This window comes from Poecilia reticulata, linkage group LG6, assembly GCF_000633615.1.
Source record: "Poecilia reticulata strain Guanapo linkage group LG6, Guppy_female_1.0+MT, whole genome shotgun sequence".
In the NCBI taxonomy this organism is placed as follows: domain Eukaryota; kingdom Metazoa; phylum Chordata; class Actinopteri; order Cyprinodontiformes; family Poeciliidae; genus Poecilia; species Poecilia reticulata.
In genome coordinates, this window is record NC_024336.1 from 3,573,220 (window position 1) to 3,600,932 (window position 27,713).

The 27,713-nt window shown below is 39.4% G+C and overlaps 4 protein-coding genes across 5 annotated transcripts; 2 read left to right on the forward strand and 2 right to left on the reverse strand.

The window, feature by feature from the left end:
* Positions 1-1,419: 1,419 nt before the first annotated feature.
* Positions 1,420-7,011, reverse strand: LOC103465706 (UPF0676 protein C1494.01). Its single transcript, XM_008410780.2, has 7 exons — positions 6,803-7,011; positions 6,589-6,713; positions 4,535-4,601; positions 4,246-4,402; positions 3,240-3,382; positions 2,927-3,037; positions 1,420-2,065 (listed from the first exon to the last, which is right to left on the reverse strand). Exons 1-7 carry the CDS (start codon positions 6,953-6,955, stop codon positions 1,886-1,888), a joined length of 936 nt encoding a protein of 311 aa, XP_008409002.1. The 5' UTR covers positions 6,956-7,011; the 3' UTR covers positions 1,420-1,885.
* Positions 7,012-7,200: 189 nt separating this feature from the next.
* On the forward strand, positions 7,201-13,608 carry LOC103465705 (patatin-like phospholipase domain-containing protein 2). Its single transcript, XM_008410779.2, has 9 exons — positions 7,201-7,419; positions 9,092-9,324; positions 9,509-9,574; positions 10,445-10,654; positions 11,498-11,558; positions 11,679-11,846; positions 11,979-12,102; positions 12,900-13,001; positions 13,280-13,608. Exons 1-9 carry the CDS (start codon positions 7,233-7,235, stop codon positions 13,482-13,484), a joined length of 1,356 nt encoding a protein of 451 aa, XP_008409001.1. The 5' UTR covers positions 7,201-7,232; the 3' UTR covers positions 13,485-13,608.
* Positions 13,609-14,257: 649 nt separating this feature from the next.
* On the forward strand, positions 14,258-19,614 carry LOC103465704 (patatin-like phospholipase domain-containing protein 2). Of its 2 annotated transcripts, none has more exons than XM_008410777.2 (8): positions 14,258-14,629; positions 15,531-15,763; positions 15,896-15,961; positions 16,856-17,065; positions 17,763-17,823; positions 17,939-18,148; positions 19,077-19,217; positions 19,428-19,614. In XM_008410777.2, exons 1-8 carry the CDS (start codon positions 14,443-14,445, stop codon positions 19,472-19,474), a joined length of 1,155 nt encoding a protein of 384 aa, XP_008408999.1. In that variant the 5' UTR covers positions 14,258-14,442; the 3' UTR covers positions 19,475-19,614. The 2 variants fall into 2 exon arrangements, with proteins under 2 accessions (XP_008408999.1, XP_017161034.1); XM_017305545.1 differs by having other exon boundaries at positions 14,458-14,629; positions 15,536-15,763.
* A 459-nt stretch (positions 19,615-20,073) lies between these two features.
* tdg.1 (thymine DNA glycosylase, tandem duplicate 1) lies at positions 20,074-27,662 on the reverse strand. The gene is made up of 10 exons (XM_017305546.1): positions 26,908-27,662; positions 24,901-25,067; positions 24,038-24,366; positions 23,868-23,937; positions 23,076-23,211; positions 22,880-22,962; positions 22,695-22,789; positions 21,394-21,565; positions 21,078-21,230; positions 20,074-20,847 (listed from the first exon to the last, which is right to left on the reverse strand). Exons 1-10 carry the CDS (start codon positions 26,964-26,966, stop codon positions 20,723-20,725), a joined length of 1,389 nt encoding a protein of 462 aa, XP_017161035.1. The 5' UTR covers positions 26,967-27,662; the 3' UTR covers positions 20,074-20,722.
* Positions 27,663-27,713: the final 51 nt, after the last annotated feature.

The following is a 27,713-nucleotide window of genomic DNA, read 5'->3' on the forward strand; positions in this document are numbered from 1 at the left end:
GGAGGATCAGATAGCAGGTGAAGCAGCGCACAGCTACACTCACCGGATTTACATGACGGTTAGAAAGCTAAACAAATAACCCGCAAAATTATTTAAGTCTTCGAGCTGCGATGTAAGATGCTGGTTCTGCTCTCGCTGTTGAACCGGTTCACCGTAGCTCGGTCTATTTCACAGATGAAGCGCCGCTTCTGCTCCACCTGGTAGTGACTCTCACACCGAACCTCTGTTTGAAGCTGCAGCATCTAACTTAAGACAATAAATTTTACATAAGTATGAAAACTTTTGCTGTCCTAAAATGAGACAAATAATCTCTGAAAAAATAATCGATCTCAATGCCTCCTCCCTGTTCTGCATAATTACTCCGCTCAGTCAGAAATAGCCAATCAGAACTAGCAGTATTCAGCTTAGCCATGCTATCAGGAAGTTTTCATTCAGTAACTCAGGTGGCTTAAGGTAAGTCTTTATTGTAATGGAACCTGTATTTGCCTTTGAATGTTAACTTTTATACTTGAATTTCTTTGACAATGTTAAGAGGTTTTATTTTGACTCTTTGCATTATTTAGCCTCTTCAGAGCCTTCATATGTTTTCAGTCTGTTAAAGATAGTATTACTGATAGCAGTACAATTTGCACAATGCCTGTCTTGTTTTTTTTCTTGGAAAAAGTTATTAAAAACAAGATTTTGTCTAAATTAAGGTGAATTTATGGTTCCTTTTTCCACATAATGTAACCGGTAGTGCTTATGATTTAAAAAAGAAAAATTATATGATCGGTGATCAGTATCGGTGATCGGCCCTCACGGGTGACCGGAATTGGAATCGGCAGGAAAAAACTTGATCGGCACATCTCTAATTGGAACCTTTTGGGCAAAACAGATACTGTAAGAACAACCCAGAGATAAATTTTATGGATTAAAGAAAGACTCAAACTGTGCTCAATGTGATACTAAAAATCCACGCTTAGCTGCGAAGAGCTAAAGTAGCATAGCTGACATAAACATGAGGTCTCTCTAACAAAAAGATATAATGAGGGCAAAGTATACCAGACATATAAAATGTCATCTGAAATCATTTATAATTACTCCATGTCTCATTATAATCTGAGAGCAAAGCCTGCAGGTTTAGCTTCTACTTACTTTAGAGGGCAGACCACCGGGGCGCCCTCTGAAGCTTCTGGGTTTGCCTGGCTATTTTTCAGGTGTTCTGACTATCTGTCATACCCAGTGGTCCTTTTTCAGACCACTTAGTCTTCTGTACCGCTCGAAAATGCACAATATGTCTAGAAATAATTTTAGGATATTATAAGGAAGTGCTGAGACATGCCGTTTTCCACCGAACTAACGTATTTGCCACTTCGGCACAAGCACAGTGAGAAACGTTTAGAGGATAAAAACACTAGACTCAGAGCAAAACTCAGACAACCCAGTTTTTACTAGCATGTAAAAGCACCATCTTCACACAAATCTGGGAGCTTCCCCTGAAGCGTCAAATGAGTCTCAAAAATACTTGCGCACTCGTAACCGGATCTGTGTGTAAATGCAGTTTTGTGTGTGTGTGTACCAGGGAACTTGTGCATACTTTTTCAACATTTATAGGCGTATGAGAAGATTTATTTTATTTTTAAGGTTTACAAATCCAGTATTACACACGCAGATATTTATACGCACGCACAAATCCTTTTACTCACACACAAATCCTTTTATACACGCAGAGATATTTTGAGACTATTTTCACTCCATAATATGTACACCTTAAATTCTATTCATAATTATTTTTAAAACATCTTAACTAAGTTGGTGAAACTTGTAGAAACCATGTATGTGTGTGACATAATGTAATGGAGAGGTTTGCCATTTGTGCAACGTTTGAGCAGAGAGGTGAGCGTCTTCACTTCTTTCCGTATGACTCGCTGAAGCGCTGTACAAGGTAGTCGCCTCCGGTGACGGGAGGATATTTGTTTGAGCCGTCGCAGCAGGTGATTAGGGCCTCGTTGTCCGGCTGGACGAAGTAAGCCAAAGACTGGCGAGTGCTGGAGTCTCCAACAGGGGGCAGCAAAACCCGATGACGCTGAAAAGGCACAAAGCAATATTATAAACCACTTTGACTCAAACTTCCAAGCGTTGCATATTTTCCCACAGCTCCGTTGCTCTAATAAAATTACAAATACAACAATAAACACTGAATAAAACAAGAGCTCTAAAAAGATTTAGATTTGATCATGTTTTTCAGTTTGAGTTTCTGCCACATCAATAAAAAGCCTTCCTCTAAGATTTATTGTATTTATTTGCAAGCTGTTCTTCTATATGTGCTTGCATTATAGCTAAATCTAATAATGATAAAGACTATTTCAGAAATGTACAAGTTTTTTTTGTCAAATGGTTCAGAATCGTAAAGTTAAAAGTAATCATGGGCCACAAAATGTACTTTTCATTTTCACTTAACGCAAAATTCTTAAAAAATAAAAAAAGAAAAAAGAAAATGATGTGTTGTAGTAATCATTACAGATTTAAAAAAATGCTCTTGCCTGTATATTCTCAGTAACTAAAACAGGAAGTGGGTCTGTTATGAAATTATTCCTTGATTTTGAAAAATGACTGGATATTTGTGATCTTATTTACTGTAAGATTTAATTCAAAGCAAGACAGATTATTAATAAAGGATCTTTTTTTGTTTGTGATTATAATTTGTCAGCAAGTTTTTTAAAAGGCCTCACCTCAGAGAAAATTTTACACCAATTTTCTTTCTTAAAAGTGTCCTTGCGTCTTTGACCGCCTGGACTGGTGAGCAAAATTTCTGACATTCTCAAATTTTGACCCAGGAGCATCATCGAAGTCATTTGGACCCCCGACCCGCTCTTTAGATACCCTTGCTTTGATTTTTTTTTACCCTCTGAAGAAGAAGGAAACATGTAAAATCTTTTTAATTTACCACAGAGATTAGCTGATCACTCGTCCAGCGCTGCATCAGGTCAGCGACGTTGACCAGGACGGTTCCAGGGATACAGGGAGCCGAGATAAACTCACCTGCGCGCGTGCAAACCTGGAATAAGACGCGGAACATGACTAAAAACAAATGAAATGCCAAATAAAAAATAAATGATCTAAATCAGTTTCCATAAATTGCACTTATTAGATTATCACTATAATGTAATAAATTTAAATCAAAGGGAGATGCCAAGAAAAGAGCTACACCTTCTTTGGGGTAAAAATGGATACATTTCACTATTAATCCCTGGAATTACCTGCAGACCCTCAGAGCCCTGGAATAGCAGAGTGATGCTTCCGTAGTCGGAATGTTCCCCACATCGCACCTGACCTTCCTTTGCCGTGTCACTCCTCAGTGGAGGGTAGTAGAGAGTCCGCAGCGTTGTGCCGTTCTCATCAGCTGCAGGAGACACAGCAGCTCTCTAAATACATATCAGCTCAGACAATTCACACATATGAATTATCAGGCCCACTGTACACAGAAAAAAAGCAGGAGTAAATTTATGTCAAAAAGAAAAAAAAATTCTGAGAAATCTTTGAGAAATTTCTGAATTTGAAAAGTTGAAGATTTGCTAGAAAAAACTCAGAAATTATTAGATTGATTGCAGAAATTTTCTAGAGAGAATTTTGAAATTTATGAGTTTCAAAAGTGGAACATTTGAGTTTTGAAACTTAGAAAATTTCCAAAACATCAAAAATTAGATTTTTCCCCCGTCTCAAAAATTTGAGATTAATCTCCAATTTTTTTGTATCAAATTTTTGGACTTTTCAAACTCCTAAATTTCTGGGTTTTTGTTTTCTTGAAAGTTTCTGAGATCAATCTCAAAATCTTTGACGTTACTAGAAAATTTTCAGCCTTTCAATTTCAGAAATTTTCTATGAACACTTGGACATTCCTTAGTTTTAGACGTCAAAAATGTTCCAGCTTTTCAAACTCAGAAAATTTCAAATGTCGAATATTTGAGATTTTTTTAAATCAAAATATTTCTGAGATTAATCTTCAAATTTTTTGAGCTTTTTCTTGCAAATTTTCAGCTTTTTAATTTCAGAAATGTCCAAGTTTTTCAAGAAAATTTCTGAGCTCAACTACAAATCTTGAATTTTTGGTGGAAATTGAATCCTCTTTTTTTTTCTCTACCTACAGCTGCCCTAACACACTGTCGTATGTACATCCTGTTGAGCGAGTTTCATGATTTTCTACGACATGCACCATTCCCACCGATTACATTGTCCACCAAAGCATTGAGAGTGTGAAAAACCTACTTCCTATGAATCGATGCGCATTCAGGAATACGTCCGGGTTCAGACTCAGGCTCTGGGCCATCACCTTCAGCACCCGAAGACTCAGGTCTTTGCAGCGCTGGAAGAACGCTGTGTGGATCTCTCGGAAATCCCTCACAGCGTCTGTTGACGGCCATATCTGTAGAACAGACAACGACTGACTAGCTTGACCGGAAGATTTTGCAGTGACCCAAAGTCCTGAGTATCCCAAAGTTTGCACTTGCAATTTTACAAAGAAGCATGCTGAATGGAATATTAAGTGACTCATTACTATGTCGGGGTGAAATGATGCCACGTTAAATGCCTCCTTTAGGTCTCCTGGCTGGCTAGGATTCAACCTGTAAAAGAATCTGGATTAAAAATAAGTCTTGAACTTTTTCATGTGGTCCACCTTACCAGCACAAATGTCTACGTATTTTTTAATATGATTTTATGTGATATCCTCACACAATTAAAAATGTAAAAACTGTCGCATGCATACTGTCTTGACCAGTGGTATTCCTCAGAGCTCAACCCTCGGTCCTGTACTGTTCTCCTCACTGTATTTATTACCACTGAATTCAGTCATAACCAAACACAGCTGGAAGTTTCAATTGTATGCAGGTCTACTCGCCAATTAGCTCCAACAACATAAGTGCATTTGACTAAGGACATCAGAGAGTGCATTAAACAAAATTGTCTTTGCCAAAATTTTTGTTGAATATTGCCAAATTTTGTTCCAGATCTTTGTACTTACTGGTCCTTCTCCTCTTTGTGAGGTGATGAATTTAGGGGTAATGGTTGATGACTGTTTAAAATTTGACAAACAGGTTGATTGTGTTGTTTCAGCCCTGACTTCTGGTGAAGTTAAATGCTTGTAGTGCACTTTTGTTGGAATAAACCAGGTGTCCAGCATGCCGCTGCTCACCTGTTGACTAACAGTAGGAGAGACACAGTCACATCAGTCTTGTACTTCACTCCCTCCACTTGCTCCTAGTTCGTTTGAGTTGATTTCAAACTCTTGATGTTTGTTTTTAAAGTTGCTTACAGCATTGCACCTTCTTACTTACGTGATGTGGCCCAGTCAGAGCTCTATGGTCTGCTGACCAACAACTGACGAAGACCCCTAGGTCAAAGTTCAAACAGTGTAGCTGGTCTAAATCTGGAATTCATTACTTCTTGAAGCTAAGCTACAACTTTTAGCACATAGTAGCATTTTACCAATGTTGTTAAACTGTCCTTTATCTGTCTGTATTTTTTATTTTTGCACTAAGGTAAAGTATTTTGGTTCAGTAGTGACTGTTGTGAAGGTCTATATAAATACAATTGGATTGACTGGTGTGTGCCCAGCCCTGAGTAAATACTTTGTAAAACCATCCTAGATCCAAATAAAAGTTTTTGGACTTTCTATGTTTTCTGTGGACTGTCAAGACATGACAGTTCACAGTTCAGTTGAATTGTCATGTCTTGGTGGTGTTTCCATGTTCAGGTCTCAAAATGCTTCAGTAGGTGTATAAAGTTGAGGATATTATGTTACAACATTCAACTCTGCTTTAAAAAGTCTCTACAACTCTCTCCCTGATTTGCCTGCTGAGTTCTTTGATCTTAATTATGATTTTTTTTCCCCGACACAAATGTTCTCAAACGAACCTAGATTGATACAGAGATTAGTTAACTTTATATGCCCCTTGAACCTTTTTGCATTCGTTCCACATTACAACCACAAATGTCTGAATATTTTCTTAGGTTTTTACGCGATAAATACTGTTTTGACCCACTGGTGTGCCTCAGGGCTCAATCCTCAGTCCTGTACTGTTCTGCTCACTGCACATTTTATGTGGACTGTCATCTCTTAGTGGTGTTTCCATGTTCAAATGACGGGTATAAAGTAATTAAAGTTGACTATTTTGTTACAACACTCTCACCTGCTTTAAAAATTCTCTACAACTCTCTCCCTGACTTGTCTGCTCAGTTTCTCTGTATTCATTATGTGTTTTAATTTTTTTTCCCACACAAGTGTTCTCAAACAAAGCCAGATTTAGACGGAGATTAGTGGATTTTATGTGGCACTTTAGAGGTGGGATAAAAAAGCAAGCCACACTTTTATGATTAAAGAAAAAAAGTCTAAACCGTGTATCTTCCTCCCCTTCGTCCTTTACATTTGCGCACTACACCGTGTTGTGGTTTGTCGCATCATCAAATCACGAAAATGTGCACACGAAGTTTGGGATTCTGACAAAAGTTTCTTCTTCTTTTTTTAAAAAAAAAAAATGCACATTAATGTTTTTTTGTTCGTTTGTTTGTTTTACTGCCGTGTCTTCCTTATCTTGTATCTGGATGACCTACCTCTCGGCTTCCATGGACACCCAGCCGTGGTTGGGGTTGTTTGGGAAGCTCTTCCTTTTGAATCGCTTCTTCAGCTCTTCTGGCTGCAGGAAAAACTTCTTAGACGACTCCATGACGCGCTCCACCTATTAAAGACACCCCACACATGAAATATTCCATATTTCACTTGAGAGGATGCATTCGGAGCTGTGCGAGTGTTCTCAGCCGGATTCACCTCCTCTTGCAAAATCCCGGAGTTTTTCAGAAAAACGAACCCAACTTGAGAAAATGCGGTTTTCAGCTCCTCACTCAGGCTCTGCAGCTCCTCATCGTCGGCATCTTTCTTACTCAGGTTGCAGACGCTAAAATCCACCACAGGAATGATCATCTTGGGAAAAAAATAATTAAGTTAAAACTCTGCGAAGTCAGGAGGTAAAACGCTCAGGGTCGCAGCTCCTGAATAAATAAAATCCACGTGACGTTAATCAGCCAATAGGAACAGGTCACACAACGTGCTCAAAGTTGGACTTGCTCTCTCAACCTTTGGATGCTGATCACAGGTGAAATCCAAAGGTTGACACCTGGTTGAACATTTCACTAAGTTGGGTTTTAGCACTCCCCGGTTGTAATCGGGAGTTTATGTTGGAAGGTAGCGTTTTTAGAAAATGTTTGACCCGAACAAAGAGTGGAGCATCTCCTTTGCAGGATGCGGGTTTATGGGAATTTATTACGTCGGGGTCATCAGTTGTATCCTCGAACGGTTTCCTCGCTTTATTCGAGATGCCGCGAAAATCTACGGAGCCTCTGCAGGAGCCCTGATGGCCGCCATTATCACTCTGGGAATCCCCCTGGGTGAGTGGGGATTCTCTGCTGTTCATTTATTGATCGAGTCTAATAATAATAATACTAATAATAATATCTCTTAGTTAATTACATAGTCCTGCGCGGATGAACTACTAAGATAAATCTCTAATGGCGACAAAAAATATTTTTCAACTCAATTCATTTTGGAAACTATTACTAACTGTCTATACCTACTTTATGACATTGACCTCGTTCTCTGTAAATGCTTAGAATGCATTTAGAAATCATTACCTGGTTGGAAAGCCAAATGGAGGAATAATTTTGGATTTTAAACTTCCTTTTGCCATTTTTATTGTGTTTTGCAGAATATATTTTAGACTCAAAGGCTACTAGAATGGTAGCCGAAAGTTCAGTTCATCTCTGTTTAGTTACATTTACTTACGAGGAGCCAATTGACAACATCTTGCAGCTTTTTGTAATATAAACAGAACCAGATTCTCTGGTTTTCAAAAATGTTTTACAAATAAATCAGTGAAACGTGCAGTCTCCTTTTTAAAGAGCTACAAGTTATTTTGGGGGGAATCTGTCTCTACCAGCTAATAGTTCATTCAGTGCAGTGTTTACGTTTTCTTTTTTGCCACAGATACCATTTTGTATTTATCTTGTAAAGGATATTTCTTGCCACATCTGACCAGTTTTATGAAGTGTAAGATACGTATTATCATCAGACTGAAAGAAGCTAAACATAAAATCATGCCAAACTTTTCAGATAAAATAAAACGTCTTATGGTCCTTCCACTTTGTGCAACTTAGTTTTGAAATATCACATAAAATATACTAACATACGCTCCTTCCATAACAGACTGCTTGAAAAAATTTATTTCCAAGCACTTTTAGATGAAAGCACTCAGTCAGGTTTATTTGTATACTGTGCACAATATAGAGAGACACTCAAAGACATTCAATAATGTAGAAGCTCTGAATGAAAAGCTCCCTAAGGCAGAGACAATACATGAGTTTTATACCAGGGATCAGGAATCCAAATCATGGGACAGACAGTCTGCAACTGAAGGAAAACAATTTCCAACCTTGTGTGTGTGTGTGTGTGCGTGTGCGTGTGTGCATGTGTAGTCCAAATAGAATATACAAGAATTTAGGATAAACATATAGCAATACAGCTAACAGAGATTTTTACCTTACAATAATTTTCCACTGTGGTGCACAGAGGAGCTTTATGACAGATAAAGTGATAAAGCTCTTTATCTAGAACCATCACAGCTCTTTATCAGTGATGATTATATTCTGCTGGACTATAATCATCACTTCCCAACAAACTCAATACATGTTCACATCCCTGTTAGCATTTGCACATTGTTTCTAATTTTAAATAGAATTTCTGCTGTTATTTGCACATCTTTCTTGTTTGCGCGTCTTAAATTTTGTACCATTTTTAAAATTATCAGCTGTATGCTATTTTTGATAACTTTTCAGTATTTTATGTTGTGATTTTGTCTTTGATGTACAGTGTGTTACTCATAGTTTTATTTTTCATATATTTTTTTACTTTGGTGTCAACCTACACGCCTTGACTTCCTGCCACTTTACAGCTGTTACACCTGAATTTCCCAACCCTACGATATTTCTCCTGTATTCTAAAGTTTGTGGCTGCTGCGTGACAAATTGCGCAGCGTCTGATTACTGTACTTTGATGTGTGCGCAGATAAATGCTGCTCTGATTTGATGCGCATGGCCAAAGAGGCCAGGAAGCACAAACTGGGGCCCCTCCACCCGGCTTACAACCTACTGCAGCTGGTGCAGGAGTCTCTACTGGAGAAACTCCCAGAGGACGCTCACCTCCGAGTGTCCGGGAAGCTCAGCTTGTCCCTGACCAGAGTCTCTGACGGGAGGAACCTGCTGGTGTCCCAGTTTGACAGCAGAGAGGAACTCATTCAGGTAAATATATGGGTGACTCTGGTAGTGTAGGAATATTTGGTTTTCATGACTCAGAATTACATTAAAAATGCACTTTAGGCATTTTGATGTGGTTTTGTCTCCCACTTTTTAACCTATCCTTTACACGACACAACTTTTTTTGGGTTAAATTGTGTTTGAGCCACTGAAATCTTGTTTTTTCCAGGCCCTCATATGCAGCTGCTTTGTGCCGCTCTACTGTGGTGTCGTTCCGCCCACTTACCGCGGAGTGGTGAGTGAACTAGCAAACCTCTGCCTGCAACACTTGACAAGTTACACTCCTTAAACATAAAGCTACCGTTGCATCTAATTAGATTTGATTGATGTTACATTATGAATGAATGAATCCTGGAAGCTGAGATCAACTCCAGCCCAAGGAGTTAAGCAGCTGCCTAGGTCCTCCACGCCACCGGGGGCCCACCAAGAGCAACAAGCTTGCATGATTTTATACGTCTACTTTATTTAAAATACATGAAAAAACACTTTTTCTATTGTTTTTTATAGTTGGTGCACAAATAATAGATTAATCTCTTCCTGCTGTTTTGGCTGCCACTTTTGGGGAATATAAGACATCAAACTTATGAACCTGTTTAATATTCATTTCCTGTTTATCAGCGGATGTAATTTTGTAAATAACTAAAATACTGTTTCACACTTAAATGCACAATGCAATTCAAAATCCAAAATTATTATTTTTTCCCTTACTGCTTCTGTACAGTAAAAATCGATAGCTATCATAACACTGGTATGATGTAAGCTAATTACAAATGATGCTAATGATAGCAGGTATATTACACACAGAGTAGCTTAGTGTTTTCAGGTATGAGGGGTCCTGAAAATGAAAAGCTGCTCAGGGCCCCAAAAATTCTTGGGCTGCCCCTGTCTGGGATAGACGATTCAACTTGTGCATCTAATTTTGACTTGAAGAGATCAATAAAATTTTTTTGCCGTATAATCATTCCACCCTGAAAAACACCAAGTGCAGAAATGTTGTCAAATGAACCAGATTGATTCTATTATTGCCAGTGATGCAGACTTTTATTGTAACAAATACAGCAGCTGCATTAAGTTCACTTACTGGGTGAGTTTTAATCCCTCTCAGTATTATGTGGATGGTGCCGTTAGCGACAACCTGCCCCGCTGTCAGCTGGGAAGAACAATCACAATCTCTCCATACGCTGGCGAGAGTGACCTCTGCCCCCGAGCGAGCACGCTCACCTTCCACGAGGTGCGCTTCAACAACGTCAGCATCCAGCTCAACTCGGAGAACCTGTATAGGGTCACCAGCACTTTCTTCCCCCCAGAGGCTGAGGTGAGATACAGCTGCTACTTCCTCCCGCAGGAAACACGCAGTGGATTGAACTTTGACTGACATTTAAACAGAGCAGAATAAATATTCACAGTGTTGGCTTAATGTATTCTTACATGATCTTAAATTTTCATGGTGTTTCTGTAAAAGGTATTTGTATTAGGGGTATTTTCTCAGATTGTTCTCTGCAGATCCTCTTACCCTCACTTAGGCTGGCAGGGCAACGATGGTAGGCAGCCATTTTTAGCTTTTCCCAGAAATGTTCAGTTGGATTAAATTTAAATCAGATTTTATGAATGGCAACACGGGACATGTATCATCGCTCTACTCTCAGTGATTTATAAATCTCTCACCCTCCGTTTGGGCTATTGGGCAATTTGTCCTGCAGAGTAACATGATGATAGCATTTAAACTAACATTAGTTTCCTCACTAATTTTGACTGGAAACCTAAAGTTGACTTACTAAATGGAAGATAACCAATATAATGATGACATTTAAGCTAACTTTAGCTTTTTAGCTAATTTTCACTTACTAAAATTGATTTGCTGAATGGATTAAGTTATTGTTGGCTATAATGCAAATATAAGCTAACATAGTAATGATGGCATTTATGCTAACATTAGCTAACGACTGTCAAGTCTGTGGATGCTTTTGTGTATCTATTAAACTTTAAGGGTATTTTTTTTAGCAAATGTTATAAATGACTAGTGTAGTCACTTTTTTGTAATGTCACACAAAAAGAGGTGCTGACGCTTTCTGGACTCACTGTATACATTTTTAATGCCCTGTATTTCATAGAATAGAAGCGATCCGATCCAATCCAAATCTGTTCCTCCAACTTGCAGGCAATGGCTGAAATCTGCCAGAACGGCTACATGGACGCTCTTCGCTTCCTGCAAGAAAACGGTGAGGACTCGTTTCTCGTTTTCTTGCAAAGATAATCATGTGCACAGAAGAGGAGCACTGAACTCCTCAGTTGGTAGAGCGTGAAGTGGAGATCAGTTTGTGAACATTTTGTTTCCTCAGACCTGATCAGCAGTGAGTCTCCCCTGAGGAGTCTGCAGGCTGACGCGACGGAGCGTGTCTGCTGCGACCAGGCGAAGGACTCACCTGGAGGTGGAGAGTCGGTAAAGAGAGATCACCCGTGGCTCGATCCGAAACTCATACGGAACCTGCCAGCTGAACTTCAGAGGGGTAATGGCTGCTGGAACGTTTACTTCTTTAATACAAAGGAAATCTATTTGATTTGAAAGGGCAAAAGAAATGAAACATTAAATCTGACCCAGTTCCATTGAGCTCATCTGTGTTTCCTTGTATTTGTGTCAGTTTTATGCAAAGCCTGCAGGGAGACGCACACTGCAGGGGGCTTGTTGACTCACATGACTGAGTACCTGCCCAAGAAAGTGACGTCTTATCTGCCCTTTGACTCCGCCCGCTCCGTGGCTCAGAGGTACCATCCAATCCGTCACCCTGCAACTTTCAACACAACTACTATTTATTTTTTTGTCCCTGTGCCATAGGAATATAGAGTATACTTACATATATGTTTTGTTGGATGTCTTCCTCCTTTCTCTCTACATCCATTTCTTGCCCGGTAAATATTGTCAAGAGTCTAGAGCTGAAAAAAAGCATTTAAAAAATTAAAATCACAATGTCAAAAAAACAAAGTAAAGCTGTTTGCATTATCTTAGCTAAAAAATGTTCATTTCAGGAAATATGAAGGTGGTTGCATGCTTTGTTTTGTTGTATGTTTTAAAGTAGCATTCTGTGAAGAATGATCTCTCTAACCCAACAAACTGGGTCACAATCTTGACATTTTTAAAATAAATTAATTTATATTCATACAATTAAAATTATATTTTTAATTGTATAAATTAATGATTTGTGTTTTACATTTATGCTACGATTGAAGACGATGACTCTGTATGCCTTTTTATAACCTAAACATGATTCTCTGAAGGAGCCAGAGGCGTAGTGTACATTTTTCAGGATGGGGCCACGGTCCCCCATAACCCCCGCTTGGGGTTGTCCCTGAATTTTGACCCAGTTGCTTAAACTCACCCGCCTTCTGTCCCTAGAAAATACACCGAGATTAGAGGATAAAGAAATAACCCAGCAGTTTGTTGGTTCCATAGATTTACGTAGATTTAAAACAAATATTGACTTTTATTCAAGCAGAAGATTAGAGACTCTGACTGTAATCTAAATATCTGAATAACTCCCTGACATGTTGGCTGCTTCTTCCAGAGTGAGGGGCTGGATTCCCGATGTCCCCAGGGACATGAGGTGGCTCTTTGGCATGGATGCGACAAAACAAATTTTGGAGGAAAAGTTGGAATATAAAACCAGGTAGGCAGAGCCATGAATGAAGTCACTTTCACCTTTAGTTGCTCATAAGGAATCAGGTTCTTAACAGTGTTTCGAAGAACAGATAAGATTTATTACTCCCATAAATAAAACTTTGACCTTCTCGTGGCGCTGTCGGGTATGCCATGAATGAAACGTTTTTGCACTGAAGAGTTGGATCTAAATTATCACATGTGAACTCTGTAAAGCCAAACTACAGCTCGGTAAATCTTTAAGAGTTTCTGGATGTGTTGTTTTTTTTCCTTCTCTGTTCCCCTCAGGCAACCACGACTGCGCAGATGCTCAAGCCTTCCGTCCGACCTGCACTTGTGGGACAGAGAAGAAGAAGTGAATGTTTTCCCGGAGGGTCCAAAAGGGGCGGCCGGTGTGAAATCCCCACCAGCTGAGGGGAGAGGCTGGGGCTTAGACAGAGCGCTGAGTCTGCTCCGAAATTTGGGATCGGTGCAAACGTCAAACTCCAAATAACCTGAAGGTGCAGAGTTTTGTCTCTGCAGCGAACTCACTCTTCTTTTGTTTTTGTTTTAATTTTGCACTTAGGTGGTAACCCTGTCTTTATGATTTATGATGATTTTGTCCAAAAAAAAAATCAGAAGAAAAAAAAAATCTCCTCAAGGCTTTCTTTTTATAACTTTTAGAAAAATATATTTTTTTGTTGAAACTATGTTGTGACAGTTTGGTATGAGACAGTCTGGGGAAAAAAAATCTTAACTCCCAGCTCTGTCTAGAAACAACCAATCAGAGACAGGAGGCGGGTCTTAGTGCTGTCAATCACCCTCAGAGTGAATAACATTATAAGATGATGTAAATCTAAAACAAAGTCGATTTTTACACAATGCTACCAATTGTTGAAATTAATCAAATAGTATTTATTATTAGAAATATCCCAGTACTGATAACAGTCTAAGTCATTTAGGATAAGGCAGCTACTAATAAGTCTTTATTCTTATTCTTCATTAAATTCAATGCCACCTTGTACAGTGCTGCTCCTTTTATTGCATATTAAAGCAATTTATAAAAAGAAATATTTCGGTTTCCATCATACCATTTATATTTTTAATTAATATTTTAATAAACGTTCAAACATATTAGAAAAACACCTAGGCCTTCACAGGATATTCTTATTTAATAAGCCAGGTCTGCTTATGCAACGCAGCTGGGGCTCAAACGGGGCTAAGTAGTGCAGGGTCATTCAGCTGTTTTGATCACTAGTAAAGTGTGTGTGTGCGCGTGTGCGTGTGTGTGAAGGTGAGTGAGTGGGTCGTACTTTTTCCTGTTTTGTAACGTTTGATCCTGCTAAGCCCCGCCCCTTCAAGATAACACGTTTCTTCAGCCCAGCGGGGAATCAGCTGCGGCGTGGAGATCCCTGCAAAGGATCGGGAGATAAGAATGGTTTGAGTTCTGCTGAACGGGAGACGGAGGGAGAATGGTGGACCTGTCCTCGGAGTGGAACATCTCTTTCGCAGGCTGTGGATTTAGGAGCATCTACTACGTCGGAGTATTGAGCTGCATCCTGGAGCGGGTCCCTCAGCTGCTGCATGGAGCCGCTATGTTCGGGGGGGCCTCCTCCGGTTGTCTGGTGGCAGCAGCCTTGGCTGTGGGAATTCCCATTGGTGAGTCCTCCATAGAGCCAGGCTGCTCAAATACATAGAAGTATGAATACGATCATCATATGTTCATTAGAAATCGACTTCTTTTCAAATAATCCAACTGTGGTGCATCCGAAAATTTCACACGATGCTGTCATTCAGATCTAAAGTAAAGACTTTCTGATAGTTTTCCAGTTCTGTGTTATCTTAAATCAAGTGTTATTAACGCTGTACGCGGCTCTGAGCCAACGGGGAAATGTGAGGGCAAATTCCATAGTTCACATCATATTCAGAGATAACGGAAGTGAATCAAAGCAAAACACCGTATTCACAACAGTAGGTCCAGTCAGTGGGTTGGTTAAAGATTCATCACATCACAAAAAAATGTTGAAAACAAGACTGATACTTTTTTACATAATTGTTAAAACTGCCACCATGTCATTACTGCATAATATCAGACAGACAATCTGTGAAAATGTCCAGCTCCTCCACCGTCTCCCTACTAACGCACCTCTCTGGTCAGAAACAACCAATCAGAGTCAGGAGGAGGGTCTTATCGCTGTCAATCAACCTCTTCTTGGCGCTGCTAAATGTGCTAGTGACAGAAAAACAACTTGCCATTACCGGAAAACCGTTTATCATTGGTGGACATGCTGAGTAGCATTAGCATTTATGTCAGGCTATGTTGTGGTGAACCAGCAGCAGTGTAGCAGCCCCTGGCTCTCATTGGTTGTTTCTGAGTAGATCTGGGAGAAGGCAGAGTAACTTGATTCAAGGCAGAGTAGCTTGATCCCCCCGCCCCACACACACACATCATCTGTCTCATACCATCCTAGTTTTAAACAATATGTAAAAAAAATGTATTAGAGTTACATGCCTCTGCTTTACTGTAATTTATGAAGTCTGAACCTCTCTCCCTCCTCAGAACAGCTGTGTTTCAGCATTTTAAACATGGCAAAGGAGGCCAGAAAACACATTCTGGGAGTTTTCCACCCGACCTTCAGGATGCTGCAGACGGTGCGTCACTCTCTGCTGGAGAAGCTTCCACAGGACGCCCACCTGCGGGCGTCAGGGAGGCTCTGCGTGTCCCTCACCAGACTGGCGGACGGACAAAATGTGCTGGTTTCGAAGTTTGACACCAGAGAGGAACTGATTCAGGTCGGAACTGAGGATCAGGTCGTTGTATGACGGATGGCTAAACAAGAGTAGATCAAACCGATTACTCACAAAGTATTGCAAAAATAGATATTTAGTTTTAGGGAGCTGCAGTGATTGTGCCTCTCCTCACAGGTTCTCATGTGCAGCTGCTTTTTTCCCATCTACTGTGGCTTTAAACCACTGTCATACCACGGAGTGGTGAGTTTCTTCCCTCTGCATCGTTTTCACATGTGGGATAAACTCAAGTTAGCTTAACTCAGCAGCAGTGTCAGTGTTTCAAGCCAAAAAAACATTTCATAAACAAATCGGCAGCAAAGATGAGAAATTCAACTTGGAAAATTAATTTGGAAACAAAAACCAAATAGTTTAAACACAAGCATTTACTGGAATTTTACAGTTAAGATACAAAAACAGGGAGAAGATCCACTTTTTGGAAGCTGGTTTTACTGGCAGCAGTTTGCAGGTCGTGGATGAGAAAATTCTAGAAACCAACAAGACTGGTTTTGTGTTTCTGCACTGCAAAAGCACAAAATCTTATCAGGTAAGATTTTTTTTGTCTAGTTTCTAATGCAAATATTTTGACACACCTGAAATAAACTAATTTACAAGTAATGTTTCGGCAAGTTATAGGAGTTTCTTTAGGCTCCTGATTACTCAATATTGGTAAAAACAAAAAGTACTTGTTCTACTGGCAGATTTTTTTTCACTTAACATGAAAAAATATCTTGGTTTAAGTGTTTTTTGGAATCAATATTAAGGAATTGGTGACTTAAAACAATCTCATATAATGCTGAAAATTGACTTGTAAATTGGTTTTGTCTTATTCAAAGCAACTAGACAAAAAAAAACCTTAAGATTTTGTATTTTTGCTGTGTGTGGTTGTTACCATCATCTAGCAATAAAATTATTAACTTTATACACCATATTAACAAAACTATTAATCCCTCCAAATCCTTGAATTCAGGGATTTTCTAATCAACTACGTGACAACAGGTGTGTAAAATCAGGCTCTTAGGCACGGGACTTCAACAAAACCTGGAAGGGCTTTTTGTACCTGGTCATCTAGATTCACAGTTACCTCTGCTTCCTCAGCTCTATGTGGATGGAGCTCTGAGCAACAACATGCCCCTGTTTGAGCACAGAAACACCATCACCATGGCCCCCTTCTCAGGCGAGAGCGACATCTGCCCCAGGGAGGGGACCTTCAACTTTTTCGAGGCCCACTACGGCAACGTGAGCATTCAGGTTAACACCGGCAACGTGTACCGTGTGTGTACATCGTTCCTCCCTCCGACTCTGGAGGTGAGTGGAAATGGAGAAATGTGATTTTTAGGCCCAGTCCAGACGTAGACGGACATCTGGGGAAAATGAAAATCAAAGAGGCCTACATTTGTATGTGCCTTGGCCTTTCGTCCACATGGAAACTCAACTTGACGTCACTAAAAACGATTATTTACAAAAACTGAAACAATTGTTGAGAAAATTCCATGGGGAAACAGATTTACATTCCCGTGCATTACAGATTGCGACAAATAATTTTCCCACGTACTTCCTTTGACATGATTCCCAATCAACATCATCTTGTATTTTACTACCTTTATATTCTAATACGCAATTTAAAAGCGGTTCAATCTTTACATCAGTTCCATGCAAATAAATCTCCTGGCGCAATGTTTGATTCCCAACAGGATTCTGATTGGCCGACACAGGTTTTAGCTCTGCGCTACACTCCCCCCTGTGGGTTTAAAACCACACTGGGGGGGATATAGGAAATATAGATTTAAAAAAAAAAACTTTTCGAAAACAGATTCAGTGTTGTACGATAATATTTTTGTAAACAATGTGGTGGAAATATTTGTTTCTATAAAGACCTGGCTTTGTGTGCAAATCTGAGTATTCAGTTTCTTAATCCTGATTTTATTCTTGAAGTTTAACATTGAACAGACCAGGTGGAACAAAAAAAACCTCCAGTTCTTCTTTGTGTTTTTGTGTCAATCAGAAGTTAGCTGAGATCTGCCACAATGGCTACACGGACGCTCTTCGTTTCTTGAAAGAAAGGGGTGAGCATTCCCACTTCCATCCTCACTCACTGCAGGTCTTTGACACCTTTATTTTTTACTGCCGTCTGCAAAGTCGGGTCTAAGTACATCGCCAGTCAAGAATTTATGCATTTAGATCTGCTCAGTGTAAAGCATGTCCCTCGGAGTTTATCGCTTGGGAAAGGCTGGACCACACCTCCTTGTCGTGAGCGTGGAAAAGAGCGGGCTAAAGCAGAAGAGGCCAGGCTGAGGAAGATGCTGCAGTGCAAAGGAAACCCTCAGCAGGAAGAGCAGACACAGCTCAGCCACAAAGTCACCCACAGCCTCCCCGCCGGCATCCAGGAAGGTCAGAGTGGAAACAAACACTACAGGTCCTGATCAGCAGTAGGGATGCAAGTTATCGATTAATCAGTTTTGTCTCAATACACCTGCTTGATTGCTCCTATATCGATCGACTAACAATTAATTGATAAGTGGCCACAAAAACTCCAGTTTTTTTCTTGCATCAATAAGGCCGGCTGTCTTTCCATAACATGACGGGTTGTATTTTTCATTTGCTGAATTTATAAAAGAAACATCATTCTATTTGATTTTAAATTTTTTGTGTGTCAAACTATGTTAAGTACTGACTGCATGGGTAAACAGAAAAAATGTGGTTTCCTCTCATTATTAAACTTACACAGCCCTCAAACTCAACCCTGCTTATCGCCATCATGTCTTTTTATATCATGGTACATTTTTTCTGTTCGGCCCTCTGGCTTCATAACAAATCAGTAGTCTTTGGCTGAGAAGTCGACACTGCTCCATCGTGTAGCTCGGCTGAACGAGCGCTACGGAGTTGACAACTGAAGGAGCTCGTCAAGTTTTTATATTTCAAAACAGAACCGCATAAAATGCATCTTGTATCTCACACCAGACTCTGGACCGTTTCTCTTTCCCATTCTAGTATCGCTGCTATTTTTGTATAACTGGCTCCGCTTGGATGCCGGCCAAACTACAACCCTAAAAGACAGTCTAAACTGACGTGATTAGTTATTCTAATAAACCGTTAATCAACATTCAATCACAAATCAATGAATTGTTTGCATCGGTAGCTTGCAAGGTTAATATAAAGTTAGATTTGCATTCAAAAAGTTTGCATATCTTTTTGAATGCAAACTAATACTCTGAGCAGCATGAGGTCACAGACAGAAATAAAATGAAGATAATGTATTTCAAATGTCTCCTGAAGCAGACCATAAAGTTTGCATTTTGATTGTGTTTCCACATGTTAGTGCTGTGTGAGGCGTGCCTGCATAACCGCAACCCAATCAGCTGGTGGTCTCGATTTACTCACTTCCTCCCAATAAAACTCATCATTTACATGCTGACCCTGCCCCTCCGGCCTATCCAGCTCAGCCTCTCGCTCGCCAAAGGTAAAGTAGATTTGAGTTGTTTATTTTAATAAAGAATTGGAAAAGAGTAAAGTAAAACCGGAATGCCTGTTGTGTTTCATATGTGACATAATGTACATGGAGAATCGGGAGTGATAACCCCAAAAAGATTTGTCTCAAGGATTTATGTATTGCTAAGTTTGAACTTGACAGATTGCTCATCTCTCTTTTACTTTGACTTTTTACTATTAGAACAAGTCCTTTGGCTCGGACCGCACAGAGGGAGACACAAAGTCTGAACCCAGACTACTTTTAGTCCAGTTGTTAATTTGGTCCTTTGTTGGTTTTTGTATCAGGAGAAGATTCTCTAGAAAATATCAAGATGATGTTAGACACAGAAAGCATGTCAAAATGTTAAAAAAAAAGGAAAGTGTCCATTTATAGAAGTATATGTAAACTGTTTTATTTAACGTCATAATTTCTAATGGTCTTTCTCTTATCAAATAAAGGTCATATTTCCTTGAACCCCATTTTTTCCTTGAATTTATCTATGAAATCCACATAAGAGAAAGCTGTAAATCACCAGAAATTATTTGTTATTGAAACTAGCAAATGTGGGTTTTTTTTGTTGTTTTTTTTTAAGACGCAATATTATTACGTAGTTCTGAGATCAGCTTTGTGTGCCTTAGTGTCCTGCCTGTGCCATACTATCCATAGCAAGATGCAGGTAAGAGAAATGTGTCTTTAAAGGGAAAGTATGATGTAAAATCAACTTTTTTTGACGATTATTATGTTATTCCCTTATTTAAAAAAAACACCTTTTAATAACTTCGAATGACTACTTCATTTATTTTAAATCCTGTTAAATTGTGCGGAAATCCCATAAAGTGAGTGATGAATCAGTAGAATAACATTTTAATCAAGAAATGTTTCATAAAATCCAATGACAGTGACATTTAATAGACATACCATAATCCAAAGCATCTAAAGTAAAAAAAAAAAAAAAAAGATTAATGAAAACCATTATAGGTTGTGTAACTTTGAAAGGCCAGTCCGGCTGTAGGACTGATGACGTTAATGTGTGGTCTCAACGAGTCGGTATTGTGCATCGTATCAGTTCATAGCACCTTGAGTGTAGCAGTAATCCTGATTCGATCCTTCCCTCCAGAGAAGTCGAGCTTAAAGAGAACCTGGAAACAGTCTGTCTACTGGAAACAGTAGATTAAAATGTTGACTCCACCTGCAGCAGAATGCAGTCCTCAACAGTACAGCGATTAAAAACAAATGCTTAAATACACAAAGTCAGCCAGTTATGTCCCTGATTTACACATGTAAAATGGCTCATGAATATAAAAAACAACAAAATAAAATGTGCAGAAAAAAAAACATTCTGCTGTTTCAGTTAAATCCTAAAAGTGTTAATTCTCAACTTTGCTAAAAAACAAACAAACAAAAAAACGGGTAACATCTAAAAAATAACCAACTGCGGTTTGGAGACTGAGTTAGCTAATGTCTCTGGAAGGTAACGAAGACTTTTCTCGTCTTCCTCACGCACTGCTGGCGTTTGGTCCGCTGCCGATGTTGGGAATCTCATCGGCAAACGACTGGGTCATCCACTGTCCGTCTGGCAGCTGACCCTCTGATTGGGATGTGGTCGCCTCCTGTGCTCCTTCTGAGGACGGGCCACAAACGGACAGATGCAGATGGAGAATCACTGAATGCATTACGCCAGCAGCGTCCAAAGAATGGCCCTTGAAATGATTTTCAACTTTCTTTCAATTTAAGACATTTTAAACAGGCTGAGTGGGAGCCCCAAATTAGGTATAGATGTTTCAAATAAATCCCATTATTACTATATCCTGTTAGGATTCGTTTCAGGTTTAGCCATCTGCTGGCGGTTACCTGAGTTCGCGGTAGACGTGAGCGTACAGTGACCGTTGGTCTGGCTGTTGGCCTGGCCTTCTTCAGCTCCTCTCTCCACATACGCGCCGCCGTAGGCGTCCTCATATCCCGGGTCGTACTGCTCCTCCTTTATTGCTAACCTCTTGGCATCCTCTGTTGGCATTCGGAGAGAAAAAATAATTTAAAAAAATCAACAAGACGCTGGATGAAACTCAATCAAACAGACTATCATGCTGTAATATTAATGTGTAAAACGGTTTAAATCATTTACTCCAGCTTATCTAGCTTACATATGTATATTGATGATGAAGCCTACCCTTAGCTAACTGAAGGTCGAATGTGTAGTTGACTTCCTCGATCTCGGTAGCTTTCCGGATGCCCTTCAGCTGATCCCGGAGCTCCCGCAGCTTGATGTAGAAGTGAACCTTGTCCTGAGCACGAGGAAACTGGGCACAGCGGGCGCTGGAGGAAGGCATCAGGAACAAGGCCTGGAGGGGCAGCCAATCAATGGACAAGAGACTCTGAAGTTTATGAACGCTAAGCTGCCTGTAGAAGTATTTCAGTTAGCAACAGGTGATCTTTGTTTACTACTGAGACAGTTTTGATGATGAGACGTCATTTACCTTTTCAGCACATTATTAGCAGTTTGCGATAATAAATTTTTTCTGGGAACTACGTAAGAACAAAACCATACCAGACAGCTTATGTTGGGATATTAAAAAGTATTAATGTTGTAAAACCAAATGTAGCTTTTAAAAGTCTGACAAATGTTACCAGCTGGTTGTGGTGATTGTTTTAATCGCTAAACATTTTAATAACACTGGTGTGATTCATTTTTTAGTTTTTTTTCTTCTGAAAAAAAAGAAAACAAAGGTCCTCTATGGTAAGTTTGGAGTTACCTATTCATTTTTGTTTCAAACTTGCTGATAGCACTGTAAGCCACACCACACACCGATATGCAAACTTTTTTTATTTTTACACATTTTACAATGTTACCACGATGGCGTTTTAGGACCGTTGTACTCACAAAATTCCTGCCAAAAAACTCAAGGCATTTCTTGAAAAAACAAGTACATTTCTTGAGTTTCAAAAGTTGAAATTTCTTTTTTTTTTCCTCCAAAATTTCTGAGATTAATCAAAGTTTTTTCGTTTTTTTTAGCAAATTTTCAATTCTTCAAGCTAAAAAATATCCTTGTTTTTTCAGCAGAAATGTACTCCTCTTTTCTATTTCCAATTGCTCCAACATGTCATTGACTGTTACAAACACAATCCTGAGTGAATTTTCTTTGTATTTCATGTGATCTCCAACACAACGGCGTGTACGACTGTGGGATGAAAGGAAAATGTAATATTTGTTTTGCCAACAAAAATCTGAGGCGTGTGTTGTGTTCAGCCTCCTTTATTCTGATAAGTGAAAACTGAAATGTGTGTCAAAAAAAAAAAAAAACAGACGCCACTCAACAAACGTACAGAAATAAAGCCTATGAATGCCACTGCTGAATGCCCAGGTGTCGTTTCTTCAGGTATTTCTGTGGAGCTTTAGCGCGTTTGTCATTTTTTTAAACAAATTTGATGTATCACAGTGTTGTAAATGTAAAGGCAGATTTCTGCTCTCACCACATCACATTCTGGGATCTTGTGTGGCTGCAAACCAAATTCCAGCTTTTGTGGTTTCTTGCCAAACAGTTCCCTGCAGAACATTTCATAGATACCTGGGGGAAAAAAGAAATGCAATGTTACTTTGTATCAAATCTGTTGCTCTGAACATCACTGAATTGATGGTGGGGGAGAGGGAAGCGTACATTTTCCATTGAACACAGCAATGAGAGGTTTGTACTTCTTCAACTTCTCCACGAGAATTTTACCTCCTTCTCGCAAAAAGAGAGTGGTGGGGGGGGGGGGAAAGAAAAATAACATTAAATGCAGCATTTTACCATAATCTGAAGTTAAGATCTTAAGCTTTTTTTATTATTATTATTCACCAGTTTACATGGCTACCTTGAGAGGTCTTTGCTCCCTGGGGTTGCCCTGGAAACCATATTGGTGAAGCCCATTTTGTATTTGACCGGCAGCGTTGTGTCATGCATGTGGTTGAGTTGCTCCTCGGTAAATCCAGACAGAAACAGGCATTTCCCTGGGGAAAAAAACAACAACATGTTTAGAACATAAAGAAATGTTAGTAGTTCTCCGAAAACAACCAAAGGTGGAACTAGATTTTATCCAGTCTCAGTCTCAAATTCATCCATCGTAGTGATTGTAGCTGGCTCGGATTACAAACATAAGCTCACAAAAAACTAGAAAGTTTGGGAAACGCCTAAAAAGATCAATGTGAAAATGTCTAACTCTTCTTCAGCCAAATTTGCGATACCGTAATTCCACAACATGTTGCGCTACCTGAAAAATTCCAAAGGTTTCTGAAATGGGAGACGTTGCGCTTTCCAGCCAATCTCGGGTCATTATGGTAATTTCATCCCCGCCGTAGCAGGAAGTAAAATTAATCTGATGAAACACTCTTTTACTAGACGGTAAATTGCGAAAATAACTTGCTAGATATCGAAAGTTACGGTTGTTATGGATAAATGGGCAAATATATTTACTCACACAGCATTTAAAGAACTTTGTACAATTAAAATAAGCAAAAATATCCAGGCTGAGATTTGAAACTTAAGATTTAAAGGGTTAAACTGCACATCATCATGTGTATTCAAATAATCAAACTATGGTGGCACTACAGGCACATTGTTACTACTTTGACCACAAATTAAAAATAACCTTAGCATCAGAACTCACAAAAATGATTTCCAGGTCCTGGAAACCACCGGCCAATAAAAGCTGCCATCAGTCCTGGGTTTATACCAATCTGCAAATAAAACAAGATGCCACTACGGTTACCAAAACCCTGAAGTCCCTCCGAACACATCCCATCCAACACGGAGAGTCAGGTAAAAATTGGACCTTACAATGACATAGTCCAGGTTGTAATCCAGCAGGTCGGGCAATGTCTTCTTCATGACTTCCTCCTCCGTCATCCCTTTGAAGCGGTCCACTTTCCTCTTCACCTTCTTGAAGCTCTCATCAATCTTCTCCTGCTTGCCCTCACCCTGAGCCTTAGCTGCCTTCTTGGGTTTCGGACCTGGTTTAGCTTTTGGTGCATTTGGGTCCTTCGGTGGTTTCGGTGCTTTGGGGACCTTTGGGGGTTTCGGTGCTTTGGGGGCTTTGGGGATTTTGGGGGGCTTTGGCGCTCCTGGCTCCTTGGGTTGAGTTGGTCTACCTCTCTTTTTAGTTGGAGCTAAAAGACAAAAAGGTTGTACAACAAAAACAATAGTTTAGAACTTTATGATTGATGGTTGTTGTTGCCTCAGACTGTGATAACGTACTGGTGTGACAACATCTCTAGATAGACTTAATTCCTTTAATATTAGCCTCCCATGTTTCATTTTAAAGGGGCATTATTACATAAAATCAACTCTTTTGAGCTTCCCATCATGTTATAATGCTATTCTCTCATCAAAAGCAAACCTGGAGTGTTGCTTTGATTCTTTTATGCATGTTTGAGAAATCCCTTAATCTCCATGGCAACAATATAGCTGAACAAAACGCCTGGGTGGACCTAGCTCTGCCTTTGAGGACAAAGCTCCTCCTCTGAGCTGCAGTTTTCAAGCTTCTGCCTCACAGAGCAGCTCTCCTCCACTCAGCTCCTTCAGACTAGCCAGCAGCAATTAGCAAACATTAGCACCTTCTGAGCTCATATAACCTCTCTGTGGTAACGCAGAACAAGACTCTCTAAACTGTGTATGCTATTATTTAAAAATCTTCCCAGTACGTTTAGTCAGGTCAGCAGGTTCCGTCTGCTCCATGGTGGGCTCTGGGTTGGCCATGTGGGCCCTGGCCGCCTCTGCAGTCGGATTCTCTGGGTAGTGAAACTGGTGCTGAGGGTTGAAGTTGGCGTACTGAGCCTGGAGAGCTTGGAACTGCTGGGCGGACCGAACCCTGTGGTAGAACAATATCAATGAAACACTGAATTTTAAGATTGTAAGGATAAGGCCCCGGGCTGTTCTGTGGAATAAAAGAGACTTTAATATTGTTAATTCAATCAATGCCTTTTTTTAAAATGTATTTATTAAAAATAAATTTAAAATAAAATATCCGATCATAAGAGAATGTGTTTAAATACCAAATGCAGCTATTACTGTCAATATCAAGCATTTTAGTGTCATAATCATCAGCATAAACTAATATTATGAAAGCAATAAGTCTTTTAGGAATACATTTAGAATTACGCAGTCCTCTAAGATTTATTATTCATAAGCACAAAGTCAAATACCACCTTTCTGAAACAATTTTTAATAAAAACATAACATTTCATTATTTTTACAAATATAACTCGCAGTACAGTGAATGGAGCTATTTAAAAGAAATTGTCAAGTGAATAAAACTGGCAAATTTTCTGCTTTATCAGTCATGACCAATGAGTGCAGCCGATATTTAGTTCAGTGAACGGACCATACTGCCAGCAACGCCCTTTGGTGTGGACGTTTTAACTGAGTGAAGAAGACTTTTGACAATTGTAACGCTAGTATTTGTGATGCTAGTATCTGTTTGGCCTCCAGTCATGAAGGACTGAACTACACGTAACAAAGACACTGGTGTAGAAAACAATAAATCCCAGAATGCACTGCATTAGCCCACTTTCATTTCCAGACGGACGAGGAGGATCTAGATTTTTGTAGTTGTCTGTCATTTTGACTGAATGGGTCGAAAAAGTTCCGTCGTAATATATTTTTTGTGGTCGGTTTTTAAAATGATGACATTCAATTGTACGTAAATTTCATTTGGTTTAATTATGCAGAGCCAGAAACGTAATATGTTGATGTATATAGGTGAAGCAGCGGCTGACATATTTCCTAACTAAAGTATTTGCTAGTGCGCTGAGTGGCTCAGTTGGTGGAGATCGTGCGCCAAACGCAGTGATAGTCCTGAGTTTGATTCCTGGTCCCGGCAGCTTCCTGTATGTCCTCACCTTCTTCTTCTTCTTTCCTCTTCCTTTATTTCTGTCTACTTACTGTTCAATAAGTGCCACTAGTGCCGTAAAAAGTTATAGAAAAATAAAACCAAGACACATTTTCTAGCAATCGAGAAATAGTTCATACACGTTTGTCTTAAGAAAAACAAATATCATTCCAGGTTCGTTATTTTCCTGGTTTTGATCGACATTATATTACAACTCATATTACTATTAATCATCATTCATGGTCAGCATCGTATGGAATGATAATGATAGTGGTAAGACAAAAGCAAAAGGGTGAATAAGTGCACATGTAAGCCTGTAACGATAACAAATTCTGCTAGATGATAAATTGTCTCAGAAGTTATTGCGATAAACCATAATATTGTTTTGATACAGTTTTCATATACTTTAAGGGTAATGGCATAATATACAAGAACACTTTCTCAAAGATCAATAAGCTTTAAATTCTAATGAACATTTAAACACTGGAACTGGAAGACATTTTAAATATCCAAAGTAAATAAACAAAACAACAAATAAAATGAATTATGAAGTCTCTGTAAACAAAATGATCTTTCAAACCGAGATAGTTGAGACCAAAGTGTCACACTGAAGACTTCTATCTTTCAGTATTTGGTTAAAAAGGGAGAGAAAAAAGAAAAACGATAAATCAAGCAAATGAAAAATTATTGAGTTTCTTTTAATTTATCGTGGGATTAATTGTTTTTAATGCGACACACACACACACACACACACACACACACACACACACACACACAAACGGAATACTTCCTGGCTGCACTGGTGAGGAGGAAGACTCACCACTGATGAAGATACTCCGGGGAGACAACAGGCAGTGATCCATTCAGCTTTTCCTCCATCTTTAGGGTCTTTGGACTTTATCAAATAAATCAACATGCATATTGAGGAAACATAGCCGCTGGCTTAACAAGTTGCTTAGCACACAAATGTTAGGACAGGGTATGAAAGTGAATGCATGTGCTAGCATTTATATCATCCAACAAGGAAAATTAAAGACAAACATTAACATCAAACAAACTATGGCGATGGACCATTACAGTACAGTCAACCGGTTTTTTGACTGATGAAACTCTATAATGAGTAGTTTCCTTGACAACAAAGGGATGAAGCTGCTTTCTTCCCCCCAAAGACACAGCGAACACAATAACTAATGAAATGGAAAACGGTTCCAGCTCAGCTTTTATTAAGTAGGTTTGGAGCATACCATAAGCAATTAATTGAACAAGTTTCATATTAAACCATGTTTCATATTCAGTGTAATGGCATGTACCCTAACTGTTTATTAATGTTTACCAACAGTGCAACAAACACAGCTAATGCTAGCCAATAGCTAGCTGGTCGATTAACCTAGCATGGGTGAATGGCTGCGCTCCACTGAGAGAAACCCGAAAGAAACTCTAAACATTCAGTTTCTTGTTGCTGTTTAATGAAGTTAACATACCTTGTGAGGGTCAGGTTAAAACTTTTGCTCTCTTATGACAATATCAGCTTATTTCCCATCAGATCCACACTTCAATTCACAGTTTCTGGCGGCGCTACAGAAGCAACAAAGACATGACAAGCCAACCGGCCAACTTTGACACGGG